Here is a 14,606-nt window from a genome sequence, read left to right on the forward strand (position 1 = left end):
TATATTTATGCATATATCTTTATCTCCTTAAATACATATATACAAATATACAAAGGTGCATTTACAACTTCAGTGTGCTGTTGTTTGGTTCTCTATTAAATGTTCATCAGAGAAACAGCCTGGGGGAAGAAACTGTCTGTGGCGGCTGGTTTTAGCCAACTTCTTGAGTTGCCTCAGGAAGAACAGTCTCTGCTGGGCCTTCCTTTGAACAGTGTCTATGTGTGAAGATCATCTCAGGTCCTCAGAGATGGTGGTTCCTAAGAACCTGAAGTGGTCCACAGCTGACATGGTGTTGTTGAGGGGGGTGTATGGGGGTGGTGTTCTCCGAAAGTCCATTTCCACAGTCTTGAGTGGGTTCAGTTCAAAGTAGTTCTGACCTTCATTTGTGTACAGGGAGAAAAGGAGTGGTGATAGAACACACCCCTGGGGGGCACCAGTACTTATTGATCTGATTCGGGAGAAGATGCTCCCCAGTCTCACCTGCTGCTGCCGGTCTGTCAGGAAGCTGTTGATCCACTGACAGGTGGAGGCTGGGATGTTGAGCTGGGTGAGCTTCTGGTGGAGGATGTCTGGTATGATGGTGTTGAAGGCCGAGCTGAAGTCTACAAACAGGATCCTGGCGTACGTCCCTGGGTGGTTGAGGTGTTGCAGGATGAAGTGTAGACCTAAGTTAACAGCATCATCTGCCGACCTGTTTGCTCGGTAAGCAAACTGCAGGGGGTCCAGCAGGGGGCCTGTGATGTCTTTCAGGTACTTCAACACCAGCCGCTCAAAGGATTTCATGACCAGAGACATCAGGGCTGCAGGCCTGTAGTCATTTAATCCTACGATGGTGGGTTTCTTGGGAACCGGGATGATGGTGGATCGTTTGAGGCAGGAGGGGACCTCACATTTCTCCAGTCAGTCTGTGAAAAGCAGATCTGTGTATGATGAAGTCATCGCCTGATGAATGGTGGGAAGTTACATTCCAAAAGTTCTCCAGGAAAGAGGCCATCAACGTCAAGTCCTGCAAAACCCAACCATCATACAGATAAATCCAGATGTTGATTTCTTCGAGAAATTCCCACCTCAGAAGTGTCACAACCAAGTCCTTCTTTAGCAGGTATGGTTTCTGTCTCAAGTCAGGTCCCAAGTATCACTTTTAGAAGTCAGTTATTAAACAGCTTTCTGTCCTTTTAACCGAATGTATGCGTAATTAAAATGAAACGGGTTTTCTCTTTGATTACTTTAAAACAACCCTGCATGTCTGAATTCATAAAAATGTAAAAACGTATTTTCTGGAATAGAGTTCTATAAGTCGTCTATGGCAGAATCTCAGGACACAACAACTTTATTGGTTAACTATTTTACTTGTTTTATTAAACGGTAATCTGAGACTTCTGTCTAGAAGAGTTTCTAGAAAATATTTTCTCCTGAGGGTTTTTCCTGATGTAAAGATTTGCTGCGTTTCTAGTTTTTCCAACAGCAAGCACCCAGAGAACATAACGCGCAGACTGAGCAGAATAAAATCATTTAAGTGGATTCCTACTCCAACAACAACAGCAAACACCTTCTGCTACAGTGACGCATGAGTAATATCAGATCATCACAGTAACAAATCGTACAATGGTAACTGTGCTGCTGTCTGCCAGTGGTGGATCTGACCGGGTTGCTGTGGTGCCATTTCAGGTCAGACTCAATGGACACTCAGACACAACACTGAGGAACCTGTTCAGTTTTAAAGAAGAGAACAGTGCTAGTCATGTTCTTTAAAGGCCATCTTTTCAGGTTTAAATTGGGTCATTTATTCATAATAACTTTCCAGATTTAACTAGCAAGCAAGTCAAGCTTAACCAGTCAAGCTAACATTAACTAGTGGCTTTGTTAGGTTTGACTCGTTCTATTTGTAATTTTAAATGACAAAGGAAGTCAGGTGTTGTCGCCTCCGTTCTGTCGACTAACCACAGTTGATTCTAGGACTGGATGAGGGAGGCACTTTTTAGAATAACACTGTCTGGATATTTTCATGTCAAAGCTAAAGTTCAAGAGAAGTCACAAGTCCTTAGTGATGTCATCAAATCAAGTTATTCTGCTTGGAATTATTATTCTCCCAAGTAACTAAAGATTTTAATCCCCTTTAATGCAGCAAGATCCTCCACTTTCCTTACAGCCAAATCTCAGTTATAGATTTCTACATTAGAAAATAGTTTCAAAAGTTAATTTCAGAAACTCAATTCAAAAAGTGAAATTCATATTACTGTAGAGACTCAGATGTTCATGATTCTGGCTTACAGCCAGTGAAAACACCTAATTCTTAGAAATATATATAGAATACTGTGTCAGACCAATGAAAAACAGTCCCGGTTCTGTACGTTATCTCCACTCAGAACTTGGCGGGCCTAAATTCCTGCATCAATGCAGCCTGGCGTGGAGATCAGCCTGTGGTTCAGCAAGCCCAGGTTGCTTTGTTCTCAGCCTTCAGCTTATCTGTATTGTTGGTTCTGGTCTCTCATCTTCCTCTTGACAACCCACAGATTCTGCTTGGCTTCCTGTTGGAAAATGTAATCTCCTTAAAGCTTGTCAGCAGAAGAAAGCATGAACTGCTCTAAAATCTCCTGGTAGATGGATGTGTTGACTGTAGACTTCAGAAAACCCAGTGGACCAGAACCAACAGATGACACGGCACTCCAAATCATTACTGACTGTGGAAACGTCACACTGGACCCAAAGCAACATGGAGACTGTGCTTCTCGACTTTTCCTCCAGACTTTCTTTCCAACTGAAATACAAAATTTACTTTCATCTGACAAGATGACTTCGGACGTTGCATCAGGAGTAGCTAAACAAGGACCGTTAAGCCACACTTGTATCCAGGACCGTGTCATACATACGTCAATTTTGTGGTGGAACTCAAAAGTTCTGACTCCACCTTTGGAATCTCCCCTAAACTCTTAAACAACCATGGCTGCATTATTCTCTCAAGACTGCAGCTATCCTCGCGTCTTCTGCACCTTAACAAAATCCCACTTTTCCTTCCACTCAACTTTCCAATATGCTTGTATACAATGTGTCAGCTTCTAAAGCAATGAACTTCTGTTATTTAACGTCCTTGTAGAAGGTGTCAGTGACCGTTACCTCCTCCGCTGGGCAGGTGTCAGGTCAGCAGTGTTCCACATGTTTGTGTAGGTCATAACATTTCTGAATCCCTTCTCCCTGGTCTGATGTTATGTTCCTACTGAATTCTGGTTTTTCATTAGCTGTAAGCCAGAACAGTGAAGTGTGAAATATATCACAGTGTGTATTATGAACCTAGATAATACCAAAAAACCACTTTTTGAATGAAATTACTGGTATAAATGAATTTCTCTGTGATATTACACGTTGCTGAAACGACTTCTACATTCTCAAAACTAAATTCTGCGAAACCATTTTAACACGGCTGAATAAAGCATCACACAGTTTTCATTCACATTTGTATTTTTTATAATACATATTTCAGTAAAATCTACTTCAATACACTGATAGTACAAGAAAAAAATAGTATATTATACTTCAAATGTGGGGCATATTTACCTTTGAACATGGATGCAGACATCCTATTGATTCCCTTTTCAGGAACAGTAAAAAAGAGAAGTATTGGGAGACTGTGACAGTGCTGAGAAGAAACCAAAGACTGTAGAAGATGGATGTAGCCTCTGCATGTAATATTAGAAAATCTGAAGAAGTCCCACAAACCTGTGTTCCTTCTCATGGCCAGCAGGGGACAAAGTCTGACTGTAAAATGAAGTGAAAATCATTTCCTGACTTGATTTTTGTTTTGAGTGAACATTTTTCTGATGGGTTTCATTTGATTTTAGTCTCTTCTCTGTAACTGTCTGTTCAGAGTGAAATAGCCGTCTACTCTAGGCTTTGCATAGTGTTCTCAGTTAGTCACTCGTAATGGTTGGTGTTGAAGCGCCGCTGAAATCAAGCAGCTCAAGGCATTACAGCTGAAGCAGAGGAACCAGCAGCTACGTTCACGTCTCCTACAGTCTGTGGGACCAACAGGAATCTCTGGGAAAATACAGAAGACTGAAGTAGAGCATTGAAACTACATCTGCATCGACACTTACCTGCCGAGTATCAAAAAGGTTGTTTTTACACTTCTGTTTACAACAAAGTTTTTTCAGGCTTTATAGTATGATTACAAAAAGACAGATTTCCATTTACAATCTAAGGCTGCTCATGTTGCTTGAGCGCTGAGGGAACTGTGTGTGTGTGTGTGTGTGTGAGTTTGCACACAATTGTCCCTTTGATCCTGTGTGGGCCTTTGGCAGCATGACAATGAGAGCCAATCAGGAAGCAGCTCTCATCTGAAGCTGGGGAGAGGGGATGTGTCCTTCACTTCCTGAGCGGTGTCCACAGTCACTTCCAGCAGCCCCCACCCAGCTCAGCCCAGGTTGGCCTTTCAGGAAGATGCTTCTGCTGCTGCTGCCGCTGTCGGGCTCGAGAGGGGTGGAGGCTCCACCGCCTCTGATTGTGCTGCTTCAGGCTGACTGCAGGGGGGCTCGTGGTGCTGGGTGGAGATGCTGGGAGTGGCAGAGTGAGGCTGGCTCACCTGCACAGACAGATGTGGTAGAGCCTGGGCAACTGCAGCCGGTTTGGCCAAGATCAGCTGCGGAGCGGTCCGGCCGGGTGCTAGCTGTACCGTGGCCGATTTGATCGTGGTTTGCGATAGCTGTGTGGCGACGGGTTTGGCCTGGATGATCTGCGTTACTTGGCCTGTTGGGTTAGTCTGCATTAGCGCTGCCAGCTGATTGGCTGGGATGGTGATGATGGTGATCTTCTCTCCTGCCTTAGAACCGGCAGGCAGCACAGTTGGCAGCGCCTGGATCACCAGTTTTGGCGGGGCACTGGTCAGGGCCTTAGCTACAGTCACTGGGACCCCTGCAGTGGTGGTGAGGATGGAGGAGTTTAGTGTCACCTGACCTAGAGAGTTGGCCATGACCAATGGCATTGCTCGGATGGGTCTGCAGGAGAAAAATGGAAGATGTCAGGGATTATGATCGCATGTTGTTCATCATCAATTTCTATTATCCTCCTGAGAAGCAACCAACAGACAGACTTTCACTTATAAGTCCCTTTATGGCTGCCATTACACCTGTGGGTTGCATATTGGCTCAGTTCGTTCACAGCAGCTGATTTCAGCAGGATAATGCACCCTACCGCAGCTCAACACAGTTCAGCAGCAGCTGAAGGAAAGAAATAACTAATGTACTGGTTATCTAGCCGGAGCTACAGAGGTTCCATCTGGTCTAGTACCAGAGACCACAGCAGAACCCTCGGAGCACTGCTGGAGTACATGCCTTGATAAATGCTCCAGATTACACAAGCTATCATGGCTGATTGGTGAACACTCAACATACATGCATATTACATAACACCAGAAGCATTATTCCAAACATAAAAAACATCTAAATAATTTAGGAGCCGAGACTCTGTTGACATACCGCATCTCAACAAGGACCGCTTTGTAATATAGCAGACAAGATGGCCCTACAGAGGATAGTGAGGGGAGCTGAAAGGGCCACTGGAGTGTTCCTACCCTCTGGTCAGGATCTACATCAGAACTGCTGCAGAAACTGAGCTCTAAACACATCATCACACCCAGGCAAACGGTACCAGAACAACATAATCTGAGCCACCAGACTGCTCCAGTGCCGTCTGCAACAAGCTGTTGGGGTTAAATGCTTCAAAATCATTGCAGGCTTCATCTGGGTTGTGTTGAAGAGCAGACGGAAACCGTCTTGTTTTTGTTGCTATTAGTTATACAATAATACAAACTGATTTGATATCCTGTATCAGCTTAAAGAATCTAATCCTGACATCGTTACTGGTGCAGACCTGGTGGCAGCGCTGCTGGGGATGACTGTGACGTAGGTCTGCTGGGGCTGGGTGGCAGCAGGGGAGCTGGTGCTTAGGCTGGCAGGGCTCTGTTGGTGAACCAGGTGCTGGCCAGACACAATGACCTCGCTGTCTTCCATCTTCATGTCCATGCCTCCTTCCTCATCCTCGATCACACGGATGTTTTTGGGCATTTCTTTAAACTGGTAGGCGAGCCGCTGACCCTCGACCTTGGCGAGGATGCCTCGCTGGTAGTAATACCTACACAGGAAGCAATTATTAAAAGCAATAATTAAAAGTCCATGTGTGTGTGTGTGGTTGTGTGTGAGGAGAACAGAAGCTGACCTCAAGGCTCGGCCCATGGTCTCATAGTTCATGTCTGGCTTGTTCTTGTGCTTCCCCCACAGTCTAGACACAGCCTTGGAGTCGACCAGTTTAAAGATGCCCTTCTCTCTCTGCATCCACTTGATGTATCTGGGACAGGTGTTTTTATCCTGCAGCAGCTCCAGCAGGAACTCCCACAGATACGTGGTGTTTCCTGGAGAACACATGGAACAGTGAGCAGGGAAGGGGATGGGATGGGAATGTTCCTACAGAGTCGGGAAGCTGGAACAAACCTTTTCCTTCCCTTGGCCTCTTCTTGATCCCCAGATCATAGGAGCTGTTGGAAGCAGGCTGCTGCGCTTTGGGTTTACGGCCACCTGCTTCAACACATACAAATATCAGTTTTTATTTCGGGTACCCGCTCCTCCACCCGCTCTGACTGGCTGCGGCTGATATCACTGGGAGGCTGTTATTCTCCAGTGAAAATAAAAGCAGTCAGGAAACATTGAGAGCAACCAAGCCTTACAGACACAATCTACTGCAGATAAACAGTTATTAAAATGATACAGAACAGTTCAGTGAAGGCCTCATGGACACTGTATGCTCTCCCACCACTGGGAATAATTTAGGACTATTAAATATTCACTTCTTTATTAGGTGGTGCTAAAATACCAATGCTGAATCTATTTTTGTACCTCAGGAAAATAAAGCGATTTAATCCCATCTGAACACCTAAAGATAAACTGGTTTTACAAGGTGATGAAAAACACCCAACCCCTTATTGGCTAGTTTTCCAGGCCATTGTCTCAGATACTCTCTGATACTAACCAGGTCCTGCTGCAGCAAATCATCACATTTTTCTGGGAAACCTTAGCCTGGCCTTCTTAGAGAGCAACGCTTTCCTCCTCCTTTTTTTTATTTTGTGCCAGTAGTGGCCTTTATTTTGTAAGTTGACCGGCAGGAAATGAGGTGGAGAAATAGGGGAAGACATGCAGCAAAGGTCCAACAGTCAACTTGAACTTGTGTTGAGAAATGCAGCCTCTGTACATGGGGCCACGGCAGCACCCAAAGGTTTCCTTCTTGAACCTCTACCATTAAACTTTCTGATTGTTAATGCCACGCCCTTACAGCAGTAACAAGAACCTGCTGCAGGTCCAATGATGACATTTTAGGACTTCTAGTGTCTGCAGTCAGGGTAAACCTGATAGGACAGCCAGACCTGGGCATGTTGGCAGTTGTGTTGAATGTCCTCCACGCCAGCTTTTCAGTCATCCTACTGGAGCATAATGAATCCTTTATTCTGTCTGACAAGCCCGGTTCTATTTGAAAGGTGGTCAAAAGCTCTGCGGCAGTTTCTGGTTTCCTGAAGCTGAATACCCAGAACATTTACACTTAAAATGTTACATTTAAACTGACTCTAGGAAGACTGACCTCCCCTCTTCTTCTTGGCAGTAGGTTCACAGTCAGGAGGGATGGGAAAGGTGTCCTCCTCAATAGGTCCACATTCTGTAGATACTTCCACTACGGTCTCCATCATCACATCCTCTGCTGAATGGAGACAGAACACATCAACACTATTTATCTGCTGCACACCAGCCACATAGAATGCAATTATTCTTTCAACAATCAAGAAGCCATATAAACTCAGTTTTTAGCTACTCAGAGTGCATATTATGGGATAGTGTGTAACCTAGGCCTTTCTCCCTGACCTGTCCTCTGTGTTCCTTGATCTTCATGATGCTGTTTGTTCACTGAAGTTCTCCAGTCTGTTCTCATGTAGACAAAGAACTATCACCATAGTCTTTCTGTACTGAACCATTTTTATCATCCCAAACCTTATTTTGATCATTAACAACTCAGTTTAGAAAACTCCATCTGTTTCACCACAAATAAAAACAACCATCATTAATAACTAAAGAGATTTTATGGACTAACAATTAAACTCATTTTCATGTTTTTGGAGCACTGTTTAAGAGTGCAGATATGTTTGAATCCGAGCATAAAATAATAAAAATCCAGTTTGAAACCACTGGTTATAATTTTGTAAAACTAATAATGACTGATGGACATCATGTTTTATCTGTTTTATTGAATCTTAAAACCAATTTTTAATCATTATTAATGTCATTTTCTGTTCATTGATAAAATATTGTTACTATTCTCATGCATACTATTCATTATGAAAAGCACTGAACTGTCCTACAGCAGCAACCCCTGCTATAACAGAAATGATAGGTCTACTACATATCCTTCTGGACCAGTTCACCCTCTGAAGCACAACCTACTGGGCTCCTCAGATCCCAGTCACATCAGCATGTTTACCTGTGCTGCGCTCATTGTGAAGGCCACCAGGAGATTCCATGTGGAGCAGAGCCTCGGCTGCCTCAAAAGTCTTGTCAAAACACACCATGTCGTGGCCTGACATCTCCACTGAAGAAGAGAACAAATAAGAAATGATCAAAACATAAACTTCTGCAAAATAACATCAGCTAACCACGACGAGACCCTAAGGTCAGACCTGTGGCATCAAAAACCTGTTTCCTAATCTCGTTTGCTGTGAAAACAGCCAAATTCATAAACTGTCGAGCCACTATTTTGAAATGTTTACTTCCTGGTTTTGAGGTCTGCAGAAGCAGTCTGTTCCTCCCTTCCTGTTTCCTGTATTTGGGTCAAAATGCTGAAGCTTCGTTCCTGCCAGCAGAGGGCAGCCTAAACCAACAGTCTCACCTGTTGCTACCTTTCAAGTCTGGAATGTCTTGACTTCTTAATCCAAACAAGTAATGTCTCTCTACACCCTAGCATGAAATGGTTTAAAGACTCAGAGCTCACCAGACTCAGCCACCTCGGTCACCACCTCTTGTTCTTCAGCCACGTCCTGCATCAGGTACGTCCCGTCATCGTACACCAGGACTTGGGCCGAGTAGCACTCCTCCACCTGGGCACTGGGCACCTCCTCCACAATAACAGCCGGTGACCCCTCCTCTTCCTGCAGCACCACACCCTCCTCCTCTTCCTCCACCTCTTCCACCATTATCACACCCTCTCCATCTTGCTGGACCACCTCTTCCTCAGCAGGCTGCTGGACAAAGTGAACACAGATTGGGAAAAAAGGGCAGTGTATGTTTTCATCATCGTGATGTCTTTTGGCAGCTGGTCTGACATGACATCTTGGACTTGTCCAGATTCCTGCACTCAGTGTTTTGGATGAGGGCTGCTGTGGCTCATCTTGGATCAACATTTCCTTCCTCTCTGTTCTGCCTCATATCGAAGTGAAAAACTCTCAACATAAATATCTTAGTGGATACCTGGCACCAAAGAGACCCATGCATGTTCACGTTTTGTCCAGGTGCTCCTGCTTCCTTCCACACTCCACACACATCCTTTTTGCTGATGCTGGGTAGTTGAAAGTGTCATGGCAGGGATGGTGCAATGCTTTAAATTCCATGCAGAAAGGATCTGCTATTAGGATCTAGATCCATCTAACCAACAGTTTAATTGTGCGATGTTTTTATCAGATCAATCAGAGCCAAGTTACTTTTAGGAAAAACCTAGAAATGTTCTTGTAAAGAAGCACCTCCTAGGTTAACTTCTGCTCCCAAATGGAAGCAATACCCAGCCTGACAGATACAGCGCTGGCCAGATGTTCACACACACCCCTCATCTGGACAGATGTCACATTCATTTTGGCCTTTTCATTATGCATCTTAACGGTTGTTTCCTCGGTGGATTTATAATAAAACACCTAACAGGAGCAAACTTTAAAAAGAAGAATTGGGTAATGACGTTTGAGTTTACTTTTGATTTTCTTGATGTGTACAGGACTGAAATGATACTTTTGGGATGAACTGTACACATTCTTCACCACTAATACTTGGTTAAATATCCCTCCTTAACCAAGACGTAGAGAAATGTTCTGCAACCATCAACAAGCATCTGTCATCCTCCTGGATGTATATCTGACCACTCTTCCAATCAGAATAGTAGAGCTCATCTGAATCTGCTGGGTTCCAGCACAGACCAAGCCTCCAAGCATAACTTGCCTTCAGCTTTAATTCCAGCCCACATTTGCTGTGGCATCGTTTCAATAAACCTCTGCACCGTCACAGCAGTTCGTTCCATCAAGAGACACTCATTTCACCAAGATCTTGTAGGGATGATTGGAGTCAGGCCGCTGTGCAGTGGGGTTAGGTTCTGCACTCTGTGGTGGCTAATCCATGTGGGTGAATGTCTCCTGCTCCTGGAACCACTCTTGCACAAGTTGAGCCAGAGGAGTCCTGGCATTGTCACGATGGGACATGTCTGTGCCATCAGCGTAGAAGCATTTCACTGAGAGAATTACCTGGTCATTCAGGTAGTCAGCTGACCTCATTCGTTGGGTGCATAAGGTTGCTGAACCTTGACCCAACATACATCATGCATCTCACCGCTTACCCTGATGTACTCATCACTCTGGAACAAGGTAGATCTGGACTAATGCCTGTTCTCCACCAGCTCTTTTAGGAGGCAAGGCTCCACTCCACTCAGTCTCTCTACTCCACACAAAACCTGTTGTGTTTCCATGGACACACCGACAGCTGGAGCCTGAAGCTCCGCCTCCAGCTGTCAGTGTAGTGCACTGTGCTGCTATTAACGTTATTGTGAGACAGCAAAGCCACAACCAGAATAAGGCTCAGGGGTTCTGATGTGAGGGCGGCGTGGTAGGAGCAGCGGAGAGGAGAGACGCTGCTGTCTGGATGATGAAGCTCCAAAGTTTGACAGACAAAGTTACAATTTTGAGCTTTATGAGGAACTTTAAAGGACATTAAAGCACAAAACCGTCAAGTTAGTTTTAGGATGGATATTGGACAATCGTTTTTCGTGGATTCAGCAGAGTCTTCCTCCCGTTTGATCCGATGAAGGCTGTCTGATTACAGGCAGCTGCTCTCTGCCTGCTCACTCCCCCTGCAGACGATGGTTCTCTTAAGGACCATCATAAATTTCCGACCCCAACCGGTTGTTTCATGGTTTTGTGTGTTTTGAGAGAAATGTTTGTGCGTCTGAACAGCTGATTTTATGTGTGATCCGCTGATTTAGGATGTTATTAAGTACAGCGCCCCCTACCTGGGTCCTTTTCTTTTCTTTCAGCCTTCAGGCATGGTTTATGATTCAGAAATAAGAAAATTACGTTCGGGTTTGACCCGCTCCGGCCATTGTGGTTCTAATATTATTGTAGTCACTCTTGAGTTTTATGAACCTTTCTCTGCACTGTCTCAGTGGTTTCTCCTGTTCCCACAGCCAATCAGTGAACAGCAGTCTGTTCACGTCACATGTAGTCCCAACTCAGCCCCGGTCAGACCTGCTCAGGAGCAGGGATAAAAAAACTAGGTACCACTCACATAGCAGGCTGAGTGGATGGAGCCGGGTTGAATAGAGCCATTGGGAAAGGGGCAGAAGATCACATGACGTTCCTCCAATGCTCCACTCTTTAGCAAATCAAAGCCTTTTTCCCTGATCAGCTTCACAGCTCCGCAGTTTTCTTAAAGCTTCACAACTGTTTAGTCCTCATCTCTTCAGTTCCCTTTGACTATTTAACAATGAGTGGATTAATAAACTGATGCATTAAGCGGCAGCTGGCAAAAGTAGCAACATCCTGGTTATGTTTCAGCAGAAATATGCAGATTTTTAGATGCGCCTAGATTGGGAGAGTAATAACTCTGCAGTGATGCAGTGACTGGACATCACTGAGAGCCAGCAGACATAACAGGTGACATGCAATGATGCTGTCATCTATTTGACTGTAAATGCATCACCACTATATGGTCCCATATAGTGGTGATGTTTGACATCTGTTTGAATTAGAGCAAACATCAGCTCTCATCCACTGCCTATTTGTTTTAAGAGGCCCTGACTGCTGAAGTGAGACACTGGAACCACGAGTGATTTGTGTTCATTTGGATAGTGTTGCAGCTTTGGAGCTCCAGACCCACAACAATAAAAAACGACTTAGAATAGTTAGATAGAGGATGTAACGCTGTGTTCCTTTGGTTGCTCATCAATGCTTTCCCCACCCCCACACAGTCTGCTCTGCTTGAAGCCTTTTCCTCAGGGCTTGTGAGCATTTTTAGTTTGACTGTGTGACTGATTGAAATGTTTCACCATATCAAGATGCACTCCAATATAGTTACTTAAATGATGATTACAAATAGAACAAGCTTACCTGCTGGGACTCTTCAACCACAGTGACATACTCCACTATGTTTCCTCCTCCATCTGACACCACCACAGAGTTCATCACTCATTCCTATGAAAAAGAGAGAAAAGCCTGCAGCAGGTGAGGAGGAAGAGGACAGGGTCAACTAAACACAGCTAAGTGATCTCTGCTCTCGCCTCAGTTTAGAAGGAGTTTGAATAAGTGCAAAGGATGCTGTCATGTAAAACCCTCGGGGACATCTGTTCTTCTTTGGAGAGGTAACCTCGTTGGTCAATGCCAACTATGGCTTCAAATGTTTCACTCACTTCACTTCAATTATGTTGTTGACAATAATGTAAAAGAAAGCACAAACTAAGGTTCATCAGCACTCCAAGCTAACGTAGTATACATGGAGCAGAGGGAAGCGGTCTTCGATTGTAAAATTAACATTTAAAAAGACATCGAAATTGGTTTAGAAATTGGAGTTTTTGTCTCCAATGTTACAACCTACACTGGGGAATACCCCCTTGTGTGTGAGATGGAGCAGATCTGCGAGCACGAAGCATGTAAATCATCTCAACAACCAGATCTATAGGGGGCACAGAGCTGCTTCTGCCGGCTTCTTTCCGCCCATTACGACACAGCTGTCTCACTGCCATTAGCATGCACTATCATCAGCTACTAACATTAAACCCAACATGAATGGAGCTCCAAGATCAAGGGAAACAGTGTCAGCACTGGTTGTAGCTGGAGGTCGATTATTTAATGCTGTACTGTATCATGTTGAGATTGGATGAATGAAGAGCAAGCGTCGTTTCCTCCTCACAGCAATACTGTAAACAAGGCAGGGATTCTGCACACATGTAGCTCTGAGGAGACACAAAACAAACATCTCTGCCAGCACATGCACTTTTTTAATTGTGACTTATTAAACTATAAAGTCCATCAGCCAGAGAACGCTGATGGGTGTGATAGATGTTGGAGACTGGTTAGTTCAGTATCAGCAGCTAATGTTTACTTCCTGAGCGGGATCTGATCTCTGTCCCTGCAGTCTACAGTTAGCTCCTGTCTGCGCTTAAATACCAACTCTGTTTACTTACTGTTGTTCAGTAAGGAGCTCAAGTAGAGTATTCAACTTTTAGAAGCACATTAACACTCATTTCTAACCCTGCACACAACCTTAAGAGCCTTGCTATGATTTGTGTATATATGATTATTCAGCTCCAAGCAGTTAGCAAATAACGACTAAACGCTGCTGGTCGCTTTAAGAAATTATACTTTTGAGCAAATACAGCACTAACAGATAAAACTGTGGGCTTTAAGCGTGATATACTCATGCTGTGGATTTCCTTCTCTTACCTTGGTTTGCTTTTGCTTACGGAAAGTAAGATCCACTGTTAGCAGCAGCTAGGCCCCAAGTTAGCTTCTGTTAGCCGACTTCGCGGGACCAAAAGGCTCTCTTCGCCCGCCTCTGCAGGTATTTCCAAGACCTCGTTCCCGCGGAAGTCTCTACGCAGACTCCTGCCAGTGTCCTGGAAATGTAATCTATAAGTCGATATGCCACACAAGGCCTCGAAGTCGAGCTTATCTTTACGATGGAGTCCTGCTACCCGTTAGCTTTCCGGTGTGCCGCCTCTCTTCGCTACAAATGATTCAACGGGTCAAAAGCACAGACCGCCTTGACGTCGGTCGAACAGACGCAGAAGCTACGCTCTCGAGTTGGGCAGCAGCGGAAGCGCCATCTAGTGGAGCGAAAAGGAGAACGCTTTCTCTTCTTTTTCTAGAAAGTAACTGATGATCTAGAACTAAGCAGAGTGATCAGGACCTCAGGCATAACTGTCCAAATACTGCTGTGTTCACACACTCTCTGACAGCAATGTGGAAACAAGCGTTTTACTCTGAGGACAGAGACTTTCCTTGTTTGGAGTGAGATTTATCTAGACAGAGTGAGAAATGGAGAACAGTCTGAGTTTCATTCCAGAAGAGTGAGAATTGTGAACCTTGAAGAGAGTTCAGCTCTAGTCATCACTGAATTTTTCACTGAACAGAAGGATGGTTTTGAGATGTGTCGTTTGGGCTCCTGCAGATGAAGCTCCGATCTCTCTCAACAAAGATGGACAGCAGAGCTGAAGCCGGACAGGGTTAGTCATCACAGGTACTGAACCCTATGACACCTGGTTTACTTTGGTCATCCTGAAAACCCCTGTCTGTTACAGCCCCAAATCTCAGAACTGGACTGATTCTTCATGGT

General features: G+C 44.6%; 1 protein-coding gene across 5 annotated transcripts; it reads right to left on the minus strand.

Moving 5' to 3' along the window:
- Positions 1-3,438: 3,438 nt before the first annotated feature.
- elf2a (E74-like factor 2a (ets domain transcription factor)) lies at positions 3,439-14,038 on the minus strand. 5 transcript variants are annotated; one of them, XM_047354115.1, is made up of 9 exons: positions 13,715-14,038; positions 12,383-12,466; positions 9,016-9,265; positions 8,509-8,616; positions 7,618-7,731; positions 6,480-6,566; positions 6,208-6,400; positions 5,863-6,123; positions 3,439-4,988 (listed from the first exon to the last, which is right to left on the minus strand). In XM_047354115.1, exons 2-9 carry the CDS (start codon positions 12,455-12,457, stop codon positions 4,427-4,429), a joined length of 1,650 nt encoding a protein of 549 aa, XP_047210071.1. In that variant the 5' UTR covers positions 12,458-12,466; positions 13,715-14,038; the 3' UTR covers positions 3,439-4,426. The 5 variants fall into 5 exon arrangements, with proteins under 5 accessions (XP_047210071.1, XP_047210072.1, XP_047210070.1 ...); XM_047354116.1 differs by having other exon boundaries at positions 6,480-6,563; positions 13,715-14,037; XM_047354114.1 differs by having other exon boundaries at positions 7,618-7,734; positions 9,016-9,262; positions 13,715-14,036.
- Positions 14,039-14,606: the final 568 nt, after the last annotated feature.

The sequence above is a fragment of the Girardinichthys multiradiatus genome, chromosome 23 (genome assembly GCF_021462225.1).
Source record: "Girardinichthys multiradiatus isolate DD_20200921_A chromosome 23, DD_fGirMul_XY1, whole genome shotgun sequence".
Classification (NCBI taxonomy): Eukaryota; Metazoa; Chordata; class Actinopteri; order Cyprinodontiformes; family Goodeidae; genus Girardinichthys; species Girardinichthys multiradiatus.